Raw genomic sequence first — 16401 nt, forward strand, 5'->3', positions numbered from 1 at the left:
GGGGCACACAGTAGGTGCTGGAAAAGGCCCAGGGCTCAGGGGGGCTGCCCCACCAGGCTGGCCTCATCTGGGCACTGGGAATCAGTCCTGAGGACGTGTGCCCATCTTGGACCCACCTTCTTTGTGGCCCATCATTTGTGGGCAGGAACCACAGAGGCCTCCTCCTCCCAGTTGCTTGGTGTCAGGCTGGGCTAGTGCCCAGAGGCTAGTGGTGGTGGGCTCTGCTCCCTGGCTGCCAGGTGTGAGCCCATCCACATGCTCCAGCCCCTGCTGCTCTGAGCTGGGATCCTTGGTCTGATCTCCCACTCCATGGCCCCTCCATAGGTCCTGCTTTTGGTCACCCTTGTCCTTTCTCTTGGCTGGTCCCATCCTTCACAGCCTAGCTCACAGCCTGCCTCTTGCAGGAGGTCCACCATATTGCTTCCAGGTCATGGATCATGTCACCTCCTGCCTTCCCAGCCCACTCCCAGTCTTTCCTCTCCAACTTCCCCCTCTTCCCCTCACTGGCCCTGTCCTCGCCACTATTTGGTTCCCCATTTCTCTCCTTCTGCATGCACAAGCAGGACAGCTCAGGGAGCAGACTTAGGGCCTAGTTGGTGGCTGTATTCAGATCTCTATAGGCCCTGAGCTGGCCACATGGACTCTAGTTCTGCCCTGGCAAGGGGGCGGGCAGGGTGTGCCCCTAGGGGCTGCAGGGCTGAGCTGATTGCCAAACCTGGCTCCAGGGGTCCAGGGGCACCCCTGCAACAGTGACAAAGGCAGGGGTCCACGTCTGCATGTCCAGCCCTCAGCACTGGGATTGAGCAATGCAGGTGCCCACAAAGGCTAGCTGTGGGACAAGGGTGGGGCACACACACAGGGAGCTGGGCCTCAGGGGGCCCTCAAGTGACATGCAGGGGGCACCCGGAGCAGAGCGGGCAGGCAGGAAAGTGCCCGGGGTACGGGGCTGATCCAGCATCAGGCAGTCCCTGACTCACCTTCTGGTTGTTGCCTTCCTTGAAGTAGTACTCTCGGGATGGCATGCCCAGGGTGGGTTGGTCTATCTGCAGACAGAGCGTGGGAACCTGGGCACGGAGCTAGGTCCCCAGCTTCGCCCCTCCCCCAGACTGTGCCTGGCAGGAACCTGAGCTCCATATGGAGTGCATGCAGGCACCAGCCCCAACTCCTGCCCTGGGCTGGACTCTGGGTGGGCTGAGGGGAGGCCCACCTGCAGGGCCTTGGGCACCCTCTCCCACCCCCCAAAGTGAGGGCACATTCCACACGGGTCCTCTGTGGCCTTCTAGCTGTGGCCAGTGGTAGCTCTCTGAGGTCAGACTTTCTGAGCTGGTGCCAAAGGCCTGGACAGAGTGTCCCGAAGACCAGCTCAGCACATGGGCTTACTCCTGGTCAGGACCTGGGTCCCAGAAACCCAGATGGTTGGCACCGGTCCCCTGTACTGCAGGTGTGGATGAGAGCAGGGCCCTGGAGCACACCAGGCCCACCCGGCCCTGTGGAGCCCCGCCTCCCCAGCCCCCTGGCTCGTACGTAGATGATGTGCCGGCTGGAGTTCTGGTCGTCGTTCCAGATGAAGAGGTCGATGAGCACCCGCCGGTTGAACTGTGCGTTCATCACGGCCAGCTGCTGTTCCAGCTCCCACTGAGGGCCTGAGGGTCAGCGCCTCATGCTGGAGACCCACCGGCCTTGGGGTCTAGCCCAGCCCCTTGTCTGATGGGGAATCCCAGAACTTGGGGGTGTAGGAGACCCTGGCTTGTGGCAGCAAGCACACCAGTGGGCCTTGGAGTGGGGCTTGGGGTCGCCCTTCCCCACATTGTCCACAGGGAACAACAGTGTGGGAAGCAGAGTCTGCCCTGAGAGCTGGAGCCCTGGGTCTCTCCTTAGGGCTCTGGAAGGGATGCCGCTGTGTAGAGCTGGAAGGGACTGGTCACCCAGAGCCCACTAGCAGCTGCTGCACACTCCCCAGCTCGGGCCTAGAAGCCCAGGGCCACCTGCCCTGCCTTACCTACGCTCTTGTTCCACTTGTCCATGGCCACTGGCCAGCCTCCCACCACCTCCAGGATATTCAGCAGGGGCTGTGAGTCTCGCTTCTCTATCTCACCTGAAAGGGGAGGGAGTGGTCACTCACCTGATGCCCGAGGGGTGTGTGTATGTGTGTGACACGTGCTGCACACCCAGGTATGCTGACACCCAGCACTATGTCTGACCCTCCCTACACAGACACTGCAGAGTGCGACATGTGCAGGCCCTGGAAAGAGCAGAGACGGGACACAGGTGGGGAGGGGCCCAGGGTTGATAAAAGCCCAGGTGCCGCCAGGACGAGGGTATTGGGGGCTGTGACCTGGAGCAGGCGGGACTCAAGAGGCCCAGGCAGCACTCTGGGCAGGGGTGGGGGACCAACTCGATGGTGGGGAAGTCCTCGAGCCCTCCAGTCCCAGCATCGGGTGGCTGAACTGCTGACAGGGCTTGACACACAGCCTCCCAGTGGGGTGGTTCAAGAAGCTTGGGAGAGCCTGGGTCAAGAATCAGTGTGGGTGGGAATAGAGAGGCCTGTTGAGTAGGCAGAGGCTCCGGGTGGGGAGGGACTGGCCAGCCACTTGATCTGGATGGGCTTGAGAGCAGGCAGGTGGGGGAGTGGTCCAGGGGGAGGGGGGCCAGGACCTGGGGGAGTGAGAAGTATGGTATCCCACGTGGCTGGTGAGGGCACTCTGGGCTTGCTTTCTTGGGTCCCAAGCTGAGAGCAGGTTCAAAACTGAGGGAGTCCTGGCAGTCTCGGGTCAGTTGTGACAAGAGGCACTGGCTTCCTGGGCTGGTTCCCATAGGTGATGGACTGGCCACCAGGCTGCAGGCCGTGGGTCACACCTGTGCTTTTATACTCAGTCTGGCATTGTCCTTTTGAAGATTTGGTCTCTCAGGTCAGAAACTCTATACATGTGGGAACCGAGGACACTGCCTTCACCTGGCAGGTGCCGGCCAGACCAGATCAGGTGACCTCTTGTTTCCATGGGAGGAGGGACTGCACCAGTCAGAGATTGCACAGAGGCACCCAGATGATGCTGGGGTCCCCACAAGTCCAGCTCTCAGGTACACCAGGAGCAAGCCCCTCCTTCCAGAGACCCTGGGGAAACAGCCAGCTTTGAGTCCTGGCACCGAGGAACCATCCCCAGATCAGCCAAAAGAATGGGCTAGGCTTGAAAGCTCCATGGCAGAGGGCAAAGGGAAGATGGCCGGAGGGACCCAAGTGTGTGAATCCTCTTAATAGGGACCAGAGCCCCAAGAAATCCCCCAACACGCCCCCAACATACACACAGGCATACACATATTCACACAAATCACACAGACACACAGACACATATACATATACATACACACACACACAAAGACACATACACATATACACACAGGCATACAAAGACATGCACACAAACATGTATGCCTATACACACAAAGACATACACATGGCATATGTATATAGACACACGCACATATACACAGACACACACAAAAACTTAATACACATATCCACATACATATGTATACACACATACACACAAATGCATAAATACAGACATACATACACCAATACACATTCAAACATATACACATACATTCCTACACACGCATATATACAGAATCACACACACAATAGACATACATTCACATCTATGCACACACATGCATCCCTCACTATCTCCCTCCAGCCTGAACATGTGTCGTCCACAAGGGTCAGGGGGTGAGCTGGTTCTGGGTAGCTGGCAGTCAGCCCATGCTCGCAGGAAGCCTGGACCCTATGGTCAGGCGGCGGGGCACACAGTCCCCCCAGGTGAGTTTGGAGTGGTGCCCTGTCCCTTGCTCTGCCAAGGGCTGTGGGGGTCCTAGAACAGGGTCCTGGCTGGGCAGCCCCATTGGCCACTCACTTTCGTTCATGCAGGAGCGGTAGAGCACCTTGGCCTTTTGCACGGCCGGCCGGTCTTTGGTGGTGGAGTTCTCCAGCACCGCTGCGGGCAGAGAAGCCGAACAGAGGCCTCAGGTGACTGCTGGTGGGGGGAAGGGTCAAAGTCCCAGCCCAGGGTGAGGCTTCATCCCAAGAGACTGCCTCTCCCCAGCCCACTGGGTGAGGAGGGCTCTGCTGGCCGTCTCCCCGTTCCCCGTGGTGGAGGCTGTGCTCACCTTTGAGGATGATCTCCAGCTCATCCCGGAGGATGTCGAAGACGCTGTAGCGCGAGTTGGTCTCAGGGATCACGTGGCGCCGCAGCCACCCCCCGCATGCGTACTGGTAGAAGTCGTTACACGGCTCCATGGACGGGTCCATGTTCTGGAGGATCCTGGCAGCTGTTCGTCCCCAGGGGTTGCAGAGGGAGACCCGGTGTGGACAGCCCGATGGGCAGTTAGATATTCAGTCACAGCCAAGGGCCCTCAGGAGCGTTAGTCACCCTGGGACCTCAGGGCGGTTGTAAGCAGGGGCTCCAGCTCTAGTGTGTTAGTTGCTCGGTCGTGTCTGACTCTTTGTGATTCCATGGACTGTAGCCCCAGGCTCCTCTTTCCATGGGATTCTCCAGACAAGAACACTGGAGTGGGTTGCCATTTCCTTCTCCAGGGGATCTTCCCAACCCAGGAATTGAACCCAGGTCTCCCGCACTGCAGGCGGATTCTTTACTGTCTGAGCCACCAGGGAAGCCCCCAGCTCTAGGGACTCCAGTTATCAGCCACACAACCTTGGACCCCTGTGACTGCTCTGATCCTCCCCTTCCACATCTGCAAATCTGCGATGCTGGGGGTCTGAGCCCACCTGGCTTGCAGCAAGTGCTCGACGCTGGCCCTGCCCCAGAGCCCTGTAACGGGTCACTGTGTCTGTGGGGGATGGTGGCTGTCATCTACCACGGGGCTTCATTTCCTGCTGGAGGGCTGTCTTTGCCCCCAGAACCCCAAGTGGCAGGGACAGTGGTGGGATGATTTCAGCTGGGCTGGCCAGGCTGGAACCCCATCCAGGACCCTCCCTCACCTTCTGCTTTATGTGGCCGGGACCTCGCAGGAGACAGCACTACAGGGGTCTCTCCACAGCCTCAATGTGGGCCGAAGAATTACATTGCTGAGTTTTTACACTAGTGTTTCTTTGTACCATTTTCACTGTGTTTTATTTGCACATAGCTGCACATGGCACCCAATTTTAAGATGAATTCCTGGGAGAAAACTCGAGAGTGTGTGTTTGTGTGATCTTCTTTCTGCAAATGCGAAAAAGAGCTTGTGGGGTCCTTGTGCTAGCTTTGCTGTGGTCACAAGGGCCTCAGCAGGCAGGGAGCGGCTTCCTGGGCGGCACAGGGGATGAGACACCTGCAGAGGAGTCCCTGCCTGTGTTCACAGCCGGGTCTGCGCACCAGCGCTGTGTGTGTGTGTGTGTGTGTGTGTATGTATATGTGTATATATGGGTGTATGTGTATATGTGTAGGTATGTGCATATGTGTATATGTGTGTGTGTATGTGTATATATGTGTGTGTGGCTCCTCCTGGCCTTGGGCAGTGCCTACACCACCATCACTGCCACCCCCCTACCTGGGGCAACGCTCGGCAGGGAGGCGGGCTTACCTGCCATCACGCAGCCAGGGGTGGTGCAGGTCTTGACATTGTCCTTGGAGGGTTTGATCTCTGCAGGTAAGGAGCGATGAGTGTAAGTGCAGGACAAGGATGGTCAGGTGCCAGTAGGCCAGACAGGGGTGGGTGGGGCACCCGTGGGGTGGGGATGGCTGAAGTGGGCAGGGTCAAGCTTCAAAGTCATCCCGCCCCCATGTGGCCCAGACTGGGCCCTGAGGGCATCCTCCCTGGGTTGCCCAGGCCTGGGCCTTAAGTGAGGGTAAGCTCACTCTGGCTTGACCCCTGTAGTGACCCTGGAGCCCCTTTACATCCTCTGAGCCCCCTCTGAAGGCTGAAGCCAGCCGTGGTGCCCTCCACCCTGTGGGCCCAGCGATCTCTCACCCATGAGCTGTCACCTCCTCCAGGCAGTCTGTTTGTGCTGCCCTGTTGCTGTGCGCCCCTACTCTCTTCCCATTCTCAACCCCCGCCATCTGGCCATGTCTGTGGAGCAGCTCCCAGTAGGGCTGCAGTGTGACTCTTGCTGGTCCCCAGGCTTGGGGAAACATCCTGCATCTAGCAGGTGCTCACGACTGCATCCCTACCACTGCCTCCCCCCACCTCCCGGACACTGTGTCCTGGGCAGGACCACCCTCCTGCTGCACACTCCAGCTTGCAGTGGAACCCGGCCTGGCTATAGGCTCCACGGCCCTTGCTGGTGGCCTGGCCCATGGGGGTGCTGATTCCTAGCCCCCTCCCCATGTTGAGAGGGGAGGCAGGGCTACCTCGGGGTGCTCGTTTTACAGTGTTCTTCTCTTCCTTGGAGAAGCAAAGCCGGCTAGAAAAGAGTGGCAGCCGCTTCCCTGGGGAGAAACACAGCACTCAGCTCTGGGGTGGTAGGGCCTGTCTGGGACAGCACAGGCACTCTCCTGCGGCAATGGGGGCAGGGGGCGAAATCGTGCATGAGGTGGTGGCCTCTGCCCCCTCTAATGGGGGCAGGTCACCAGTCAACCAAGACAGGGGCCCCAGCAGAACTCAAATCTGAGTGGAGAGGGCGGGGCTCCCCTGGCTTGCCTGTCTCTCTCCGGGCCCGCCTGCCTGGCCCCCCTCCTGCTGCCGGGCCCATAGGGGTCCTGAGGCAGGACCTCCTCCCCCAGTGAAGTGCCTTCTGACATCCTCCTTGACTGGGGGATCATGGGCCTCACCCAGGTCAGGGTAGGCAGCTTCTGGGGTCTGCTAAGGCAGGGACAATGCACTCCTTTAGGGTGAAAGGATGTCCTCTGGGGGTGGGGGTAACCTCCTGACCCATTCTCCATGCCCTCAGCTCCAGCCCCGCCACTTTTTCTGGCAGCTGAGAGTGCAAAGCTGCCCTCCATCATTTGTCTACTGCGTGGGAGGGGCCACTGCTTGGTCAGCATCGGCCTGAAGGGGTTGTGAGAAGGATGGGCCAGTGGCAGGAGGGGGTTGATCAGGTCCAGGGAGAGTGCCCACCAGCCCTGGCCACCTTCCCCACCAGGGAGACACATAGAGGGCCTTGTCCAGGTCAAGGCTGTGAGCACTACAACTGTGGGGGGTGCAGGAGGCCCTGGACATGCTGGTGTCCCCTGGGGGCTGTGATTTGGGATAGGGGTGTTGAGAGGAGTTTCCCTGCCATCTGTTTCTTCGTCCATGAGTCCAACTTGTGTTAATATTATCAACCAGCCCTGGTGCTGGACCCTGGAGAATCAGATCTAAGGCCCACACAGGCCCTGCCCTTAGGGGCCCCCAGTTCAGTGGAAACAGGAGAAAAGTGATACGTAGATTGAGGCAAACTGTAAAAGCAAATCTGAGCTTTGGAGATGAGGAGGACGGTCGCACAGATCAGAAACACAAACACAGTGCTGAGTGATTGCCACATCTGTCTGCCCCATGGGCATGTGCCAGTTACAAAAACCCACAGGGCTTCCAGACAATGGCCATGCCTTTGTGGAAGAGTGGACTAGCTATCTGAGCTCTGGCCAAAGAGACAGTGGTGAGTTGGGGGTGGCAGGGAGGACAGGGAGGAAGAGGCCTTTGCTTCTGATTAGGGCGCGGATTGTGGCTCCCACCTGAATAAGGACAGCAAGCTGGAGAAGCAACATGAGAATTTTAGAAAACAGCAGAGAGCTGAAGACAAAGAAACCCAAAAGAATTCCACAAAGAGCCAAGCCCTCCCAGGACCAGAGGGACCTGTGGCTGTTTCACCTGTGCCTGGGGCAGGAGGAGGGTCAGGGGGAGGGGCAGGAGGAGGAGCATGCCTCCTACAGAGTGGAAGGATTTGTAACAAGCCCTTTGCACCTGCTGGGTAAAGAATCTGTCTGCAAAGCAGGAAACACAAGAGATGCAGTTTTGATCTCTGGGTCAGGAAGATCTCCTGGAGAAGGAAATGGCAACCCACTCCAGTATTTTTGCCTGAAAAATCTCAAGGACAGAGGAGCCTGGCGGGCTACAGTCCATGGGGTCCCAGAGAGTTGGACACGACTGAGTGGCTAAGCATGCACGCCTGTATTGCACCTGCCCTTGGGCTGGTGGGAGGGATACTGGGTTCCAAGGAGCCCCCGTCATGCAAGACTCTGTTTCTTTCTCTGGGGCCTCCCCTGATGCACTGCAGTGATGCAGATGAAGGCAGGGCCAGGGCAGTAAAGCTGGGAGAAATCCTCCTCCATAAGGAAGCAGGCAAATGTGACCCATAACCAAGAAAATAAACAAAAGCCCAAAGTGGATTTGTTGGTGAACAGATATCAGTTATATGACAGATAAAAGTTATTTAACTTATTTAGCTTCTATGCAGAGTATATCATGCAAAATGCCAGGCTGGATGAATCACAAGCTGGAATAAAGACTGCTGGGAGAAATATCAACAATCTCAGATATGCAGATGATATCACTCTAATGGCAGAAAGTGAAGAGGAACTAAAGAGCCTCTTGATGAGGGTGAAAGAGGAGAGTGAAAAGCTGGCTTAAAACTCAACATTCAAAAAACAAAGATCATGGCATCCAGTCCCATCACTAGATGGTAAATAGATGGGGAAAAATTGGAAACAGTGACAGATTTTATTTTCTTGGGTTCCAAAATCACTGCAGATGGTGACTGCAGCCATGAAATTATAAGATGCTTGCTCCTTGGAAGAAAAGCTATGACAAACCTAGACAGTGTATTAAAAAGCAGAGACATTTTTTGCTGACAAAGGTTCATATAATCAAATCTATGGTTTTTCCAGTAGTCATGCATGGATGTGAGAGTTAGACTATAAAGAAAGCTGAGCACTGAAGAATTGATGCTTTTGAACTGTAGTGTTGGAGAAGACTCTTGGGAGTCCCTTGGACTGCAAGGAGATCAAACCAGTCAATCCTGAAGGAACTCCAACCTGAATATTCATTGGAAGGACTGATGCTGAAGCTGAAGCTCCAATTCTTTGGCCACCTGATGGGAAGAGCCGACTCACTGGAAAAGACCCTGCATTCTATACACTCTCTGGTATAAAGATCAATGCAACAAAATAGAGGATCCAGAAATGAACCCACACAAATATAGTCAACTGACATTTGACAGAGGCACAAAGGCAATTCAATGGAGAAAGTATAGCCATTCAATAAATGTTTCAAAATGAACAACTGGACATTCAAATACAAAAACAAACCAAAAAATTAGAGACAAGCCTTATGCCTTACACAAAAATTAACTCAAAATGAACCACAGAGATAAATATAATATACATAGTTATAACATTTCTTGAAGTAGACAGGAGAAAATCTACATGACCTTGGTTTGGTGATGACCTTTAAAATAGGACACAAACAGCATGATCCAGGAAAGAAAATACTTGACAAATGAGACTTAAAGAATTAAACTGAGACTTGAGAATTAAAGTGAAAAACTTCTGCTCTGTGAAAGTCTTGCTAAGAATGAAAATATGAGCTACAAACTGAGAGAAAATATTTGCAAACATGTATCTGATGAAACACTGGTATCCAAAAGTTACAAAGAATGCTTAAAACTCAAAAGTAAGAGAACATAAAAGATATGAAGACACCTAACCAAAGAAAATATACAGTTGAAAAGTAAACATATGGAAAGATGCTTAACATCATTTTCCATTAGGGAATGTACATTAAAACAACAGTGAGGTAGCATAACAGACAAAATTTGAATGGACAAAATAAGCAACTGATGATATCAACTGCTAGTGAGGCTAGAGAGCACTGGGAACTCCCACTCATTGCTGGTGGGGATGAAAAATGCTACAGTTTGAGCTGTTGTCTTACAAGACAGTTTGCCAGTTTCTTACAAAACCACAGTCTTAAAACATGACCAGCAACTCCACTCCTAGGTGGCCACACAACTGACTTCAAAACTTATGTCTATGCAAAAACCTAAATGTGAATATCTACAGCAGCTTTATCTATAACTTCAAAAAAACTAGAAGCAACCCTGATGTCCTTCAATAGGATAATGAATAAACTGCATTACATTTATTGAATGGAATTATCATTCAGCAATAAAAAGGAAAAAGCTATCAAGTCACAAAAAGATGTGAATGAATCTTAAGTTGTATGTTGCTAAGTGAAAGAAGCCAGATTGAAAAAGCTACATACATTGGTTCCAATTATATGATATTCCAGGAATACAAAGCTATAGCGAAAGTAAACAATGATTGCCAGGGATTTGGTGGAAGGTATGAAGTAGAGGTGGTGCTGGTGGATGCAGGAGAGGTGAAGCACAGGGAAATTTAGGGCAGTGAAACTATTCTTTGTAATACTGTAATTGTGGATATGACATATTAAACACTTGCAAAAACCCACAGAACTTTATATCAGAGAGCGTAAACACTGATGTATATAAATTTTAAAAAGACCATTTAGAAGGTCAAGAGACCCCAGGATGAAGTGCAGCATGAGAATTTAAGTATATCACAGTGCATACAGTAACCTCACTGAAAGCAGTGGGGGCACAACATGCTGAGCTCACTCACCTTGGAAATGAGTAGATTCCACCAGACTGAAGGCAAAAGAGCTGTGTGTAGCACTGTGCTCTAGTTGATAAAGTTCTCCCCCATGGGAATACACGTTAACAATTCTGAAACCATGATATGAGTATGTTGGAATTGAATAAGTAGGCAAGTAAATAACAGAAGGCCATGTGCATCAATGCTGCAAGAGGAGTTACAGATAAACAAGGAGAGGGGGCAGAATGATCCATGTGGTCATGGATTAGAGGTGGGTCATCAAAATAAATTCATGTTTAGCTTACATACCACAGACAGATACATATACAAATGTTTATAGATAAAATGAAAGACATTAGCCTACAGATCCCCAAACTGCAATATATCTCAAGTAGGACAAATACAAAGACACTGCATGTAGCAGCATTAAAATCAAACTACTAAGAACTACAGACAGAGAGAGACATTTGTAAAAGCAGCCAGAGGAGAAAAAGACTTCAATTCATGCGAGCTACAGAAAGAGGGGGGCTTCCCTGGTGGCTCAGTGGTAAAGACTCTGCCTGCCAATGCAGGAGATGTGGGTTCAATCCCTGGGTAGGGTAGATTCCTGGGAGAAGGAAATGGCAAGCTGATCCAGTATTCTTGTCTGGGAAATCCCATGAACAGAAGAGCTTCGTGGGCTACAGTCCATAGGGTCGCAAAGAGTTGGACACAACTTAGCAACTAAATGACAGCAACAGTAAGATTAATGGTTGGCTTCTCATCACAAGTAATGTTGGTCAGGAGATGATGGAATGAAGCCCTGAATGGATGTATGAAGAAAACACACTATCAACTTAGAATTCTATATTCAGCAAAAATTTGGTTAACAAGTGAAAATGAAATGAAGATATCTCAGGTAAAAATCGAGAGAATTTGTCTCCATCACAGATGCACTCACTACAACAAACATTGGGTTGGCCAAAAAGTTCATTTGGGCATTCTGTAGCATCTCACAACTGAACTTTTTGGCCTACCCAATACTAAAGAAAGGATTCCCACAGGAAGAACAGGTAAGCAGTGGAAGCACAGGTTTGTGGGAAGGAATGACCATGACCAGAAAGGAAAGCAGAGAGTAAATGGGGTGAATGAAGCATCATGGGGACCCAAACAGTGCATCTGTCTGACCTGCGGCCTGTCTAGTCAGGCAAAACCAGAACCTATGACAGCACTGTGGAGGTAAGTTCACTTCGTCTCCATGCTGTGTCCCCCTCTCATTTCCCCCACTGCACTCCCAGCACAGGCTGCTGTAACTTTCTGAGTGGGGAACACTCCTCGGGTAAGTTCATCTGATGCTGCAGCTCAGGAGTTGCTCGAGGATGCAGTGGGATATTGACAAGCGTTTTTGAAATGGAATAAGGCGAGACCACTGTGTTTGTGCACATCACCTTTAACTTACACCACCTCATGTGTGTCACCGCCTCCGCTTTCCTGATGAGAAAACCAGCCAGCATGCGGAGTCATGCACCTATGGCCAGTCACTAGTGAGTAGGCAAGTTTGGCCTTCCAGACTCCATATTCTCACTCAAAATGTGTTCTTCTGATCAAGAGAAAAAGCAAATTAGCAAGGGTTTGACACAAAGGCTGAAGAGGAATGAAGTCTTCCTCTAAATATAAAACAGGATCAATGGACACAAGCAAACAGACCCTCAAAAGGGATATTTCCCCATTGATTCCAGAAAGAAGTAGCCTTCCTTATACCAAATTGACATGTGTCCATTCTTTGTTCTTTTTTATATATGCTTGAATAATTCTTTTCATACAGACCCTCTACATTAAAAAATAACTAACTTTTCCTTTGAATGATTGGTTCTCCTAAAGGTTGGCCTTGATGTGAATAATTTGTTACCTCTTTCTGTCTCTCTGCTCTGCCTGTTTCTGTCTCTATATCTAACAAAAGAGGGTAAAGAAGAACTTTATTGGGTGGAAAACAACTGTCCTCCCTGGAGAATGTATAATCCCAGGCTGATTGTCATGCAGGTATGGAGCATGAGTCTACAGGATCCTGTGGTCAAGGAAACCTCAAGCTGAGAAATTAATTTTAGGCTGGTAGTGTCTCCAGGTGCCTGATGGAGATAAACACACATATTCTCTGGAGGAAAACTTAGCTCAAGTAACAAAGGATTCTCATAGACAAAGCCAGTTTGAACATGCACTTAGGTTTATGAAAAGATCAGCTTCCATGAGTGAGAAACAGCTAAAGGCACGACTAGAACCCCAAGGATTCATATTTTGGGATTATCTGATCAGAACGTGTGGAGGCTGGCATCACGGGCCCCAGACCTTGACATCTCTCTGCCGCTATGCCTTAGTAGTTGGTACTCCCGAGGAGGCAGGAAGTATGTCCTCCCTCTCTTCAGTGCGGGTTGGCCCCTGTAGCTTTGCTAATGATGTGTTCCTGCTGTGAGGCTAGGCCCTGAGTGTGCTCCTACTTGTCTCCACACATTTCTACATGGAGAAGGATGTGCTTGCTTGTCCTCATAGGAGGATGAAGTTCATTGTACAGACCTGCCCCAGCTGAGCCTGACCCACATTAGGTGAGCTGCCCCCAGCCCACTGATGAATGCGTGTCGTGATAAATAATTGTTGTTTTAAGCCCCTGTGTATAGGGGCAATTTGTCAGGCAGCAGTAGCTAGCTGATGTAGAAATAACTCAAGTATGTTTGAAATATTTTTTTAAAAAAGAAAAACATCAATTTGGAAAAGAATCACTTGGAAATTATAGAAATAAAAAATGTAATTGTTGAAATTAAATTTTAAAAAATCCAAAATGGATGGGTCAAGTGGAAGATACAACCAAACTGAAGACAGATTTAGTGAATTTGAATGTAGTTCTAAAGAATTTACCCACAATGTGGAGCAAAATCAAAGAGATGGAAATTTTTCCCTAAAAGATATATGGAAGGTAGAGTGAGAAAAATTGAGTGCATACATAATCAGAATTTAAGAAGGGGAGAAAAAGATTATGCGGGAGCATGTGTGTGCGCTTGTGCCAAGTCGTTTCAGTCACGTCTGACTCTGTAACCCCATGGACTGTGGCCCACCAGGCTCCTCTGTCCATGGAATTCTCCAGGCAAGAATACTGGAGTGGGTTGCCATGGCCCTCTCCAGGGGATCCTCCGGACTCGGGGATCGAACACACGTCTCTATGTCTCTTGCATTGGCAGGTGAGTTGTTTACCTCTAGTGCCACCTGGGAAGCCACAATATGAAAAAGATAGTAGCGACAAGTTTCCAAAATTAATAAATGTTATTAATGTTCAGATTCAAGAATCACAACAGACCCCAAACAGAATAAATAAAGAGAGTCCCATAATTTAGGCGCCTCATGGTAAAAATGCAGGATACCAAGGAGAAAACAGTTCAGTGGGGAAAAGGTTCATCCGACAAGAAGGACAGCTCATAACAGCAGCAGTGGAAGTCAGAGACAGTGAGGTCAAATATTCAGGATGCTGAGTCTATAACTAAGTCCAGATGTTTTAACCAGTTAAACTATTACTGAAGGATGAGTACCAAATAAAGTCATATTCAAATAAACAAAACTAAGGTTTGCTATTGAAAAGAGTATTTCAAAGCTGTGCTTCCCAAACCTGCTTGATCACAGCAAAGGCCTAACATGCTGGTTATATATAGTACAGTTTCAGAGGTCTTACCTTAGAAGATTTCTTGGTTTTGCCCAGATGGAGGCCTGTAATGGACTAAATGCTTGTCTCCCCCTCCCCACTCCCTATTAATGAATTGAAGCCTTAACCCCCAATGTGACTGCATTTGGTGATGGCAGTCAGGAGGTGATGAAGGTTAAATGAGGCCATATGGTGGGGTCCTGATCCAGCAGGGCCAGTGTGTTATAAGAAGAGGAAGACACCCCAGAACTGACCCTCTCTGCCACATGAGGGCATAGTGAGAAGGTGTCTATCCACAAGCCAAGAAGAGTCCTCACCAGGAGCTGAATTGGCCTGTACCCCAACCTTGGACTCTTAGACTCCAGAACTTGGGGAAATAGATTTCTGTTGTTGAAGTCACCCCAACTATGGTATTTTGTTATGGTGGCCCAAGCAGTAACAGTTAGGACCAGACATGGAACAACTGAGTGGTTCAAAATTGAGAAAAGAGTATGACAAGGCAGTATATTGCCACCCTACTTATTTATCTTCAATGCACAGTACATCATACAAAATGCAGGGCTGGATGAATCACAAGCTGGAATCAAGATTGCTGGGAGAAATATCAACAACCTTACATATGCAGATGATACCACCCTAATGGTAGAACATTAAGAAGAACTAAAGAGCCTCTTGATGAAGGGGAAAGAGGAAGTGAAAAAGCCGACTTAAAACTCAGCATTAAAAAAACTAAGATCATGGCAACCCATCCCATTACTTCATGGCAAATAGAAGGGGAAAAGTGGAAACAGTGGTAGATTTTATTTTCTTGGGCTCCAAAATCACTGTGGACAATGACTATAGCCATGAAATTAAAAGATGCTTGCTCCTTAGAAGGAAAGCTATAAGAAAACTAGACAGTGTATTTAAAACAGACATTATTTGGCCAACAAAGTCTATCTAGTCAAAGCTATGGTTTTTCCAGTAGTCATGTATGGACATGAGAGTTGGACCATAAAGAAGGCTGAGTGTCAAAGAATTGATGCTTTTGAATTATGGTGTTGGAGAAGACTCTCGAGAGTCTGTTGGACTGCAAGGAGATAAAACCAGTCAATCTTAAAGGAAATCAGTCCCGAATATTCATTGGAAGGACTGATGCTGAAGCTAAAGCTCTAATACTCTGGCCACCTGATGTGAAGAGCCCACTCATTGGGAAAAAAAACCCTGATGCTGGGAAAGAGTGAAGGCAAGAGGAAACAGGGATGACGAGAAGGCAAGAGGAAACAGGGATGACGAGAAGGCAAGAGGACAAGATGGTTGGATGGCATCACCGACTCAATGGACATGGGTTTGAGCAAGCTCCGGAAGATGGTGAAGGACAGGGAAGCCTGGCGTGCTGCAGCCCATGGGGTCACAAAGAGTTGGACACAACTTAGTGACTGAACAACAACAAGCAGATTGAGATGGTGCCAGAGGTTCCTGGGCAGACAACTGCCCCGGGTTCCTCTGATTATCAAGCAAGTTCAGCAAATGCCATCCTAATCAGCGCTTCCCAAATTTAAGTACAGAGGATCCCCTGGGGATTAGGTGCAGGTCCTCATTGAGCAGGCCTAGGGTGGGCCCTGAGTTTCTGAATTTCTAACAACCCCCCAGGTGACCCACACTGTCTGTAGGCACACTGTGAACAGGAGACTCCAAAAGCATGTACTTCAGAAAGAAGGAAAACTACTTCATAAGGGCTGCCGGAGAAGTAGGAAGAGCAATGAGCAAAGAAACTGGTAAGGACATGGAAAATCTAAATTAAATAGACGGTATTAGAGAATGTTGCCTGTGTGCAGTAAATAAAAAATGAGGTGGAAACCAAGGACGTATCCACAACAATATGTGATCAGGGTGGAGGACAAGAAGAGTAAATGCTTGTGTTGTTTGGGAGAAACATGAAAATATTGACTAACTGAGTAAGTCAAATATGCACATAAGATTTAAGGTATATTAGTTTAGCTTTCTGCTTATGACATCAAATGCCACAATAGAACATCATTCCCTTTTTAACAACAGGAAAAATCCAGATAGTCTACAGAAATCAGTACTTTTCTGGAGACCTTCTAGGACCTGAGGTCAGAAGGGGACCCAGAAAACAGAGTGACAAGCCCCACCCAGCAGAGATGGGAGTTATTGCTTTGACAGACCCCAGGAGGAGTAAGAGACGGTCACCATACAAGTGACAAAGTAAGAAGA

At 49.9% G+C, this 16401-nt stretch overlaps 1 protein-coding gene across 6 annotated transcripts in view; it reads right to left on the minus strand.

The window, feature by feature from the left end:
• MMEL1 (membrane metalloendopeptidase like 1) overlaps positions 1-16401 on the minus strand; it is a 37301-nt gene that overhangs the window by 13113 nt on the left and 7787 nt on the right. For all 6 annotated transcript variants that reach the window (XM_025285780.3, XM_044942885.2, XM_025285777.3 and 3 more), the window contains exons 3-9: positions 6345-6422; positions 5578-5637; positions 4165-4326; positions 3912-3992; positions 2000-2095; positions 1525-1643; positions 978-1043 (exon numbers count right to left, since the gene is read on the minus strand). In XM_025285780.3, the coding sequence (XP_025141565.1) occupies positions 978-1043; positions 1525-1643; positions 2000-2095; positions 3912-3992; positions 4165-4326; positions 5578-5637; positions 6345-6422 (662 nt within the window). The remainder of the gene's footprint in view (positions 1-977; positions 1044-1524; positions 1644-1999; positions 2096-3911; positions 3993-4164; positions 4327-5577; positions 5638-6344; positions 6423-16401) is intronic.

Source organism: Bubalus bubalis, chromosome 5 (assembly GCF_019923935.1).
Source record: "Bubalus bubalis isolate 160015118507 breed Murrah chromosome 5, NDDB_SH_1, whole genome shotgun sequence".
Taxonomy (NCBI): Eukaryota; Metazoa; Chordata; class Mammalia; order Artiodactyla; family Bovidae; genus Bubalus; species Bubalus bubalis.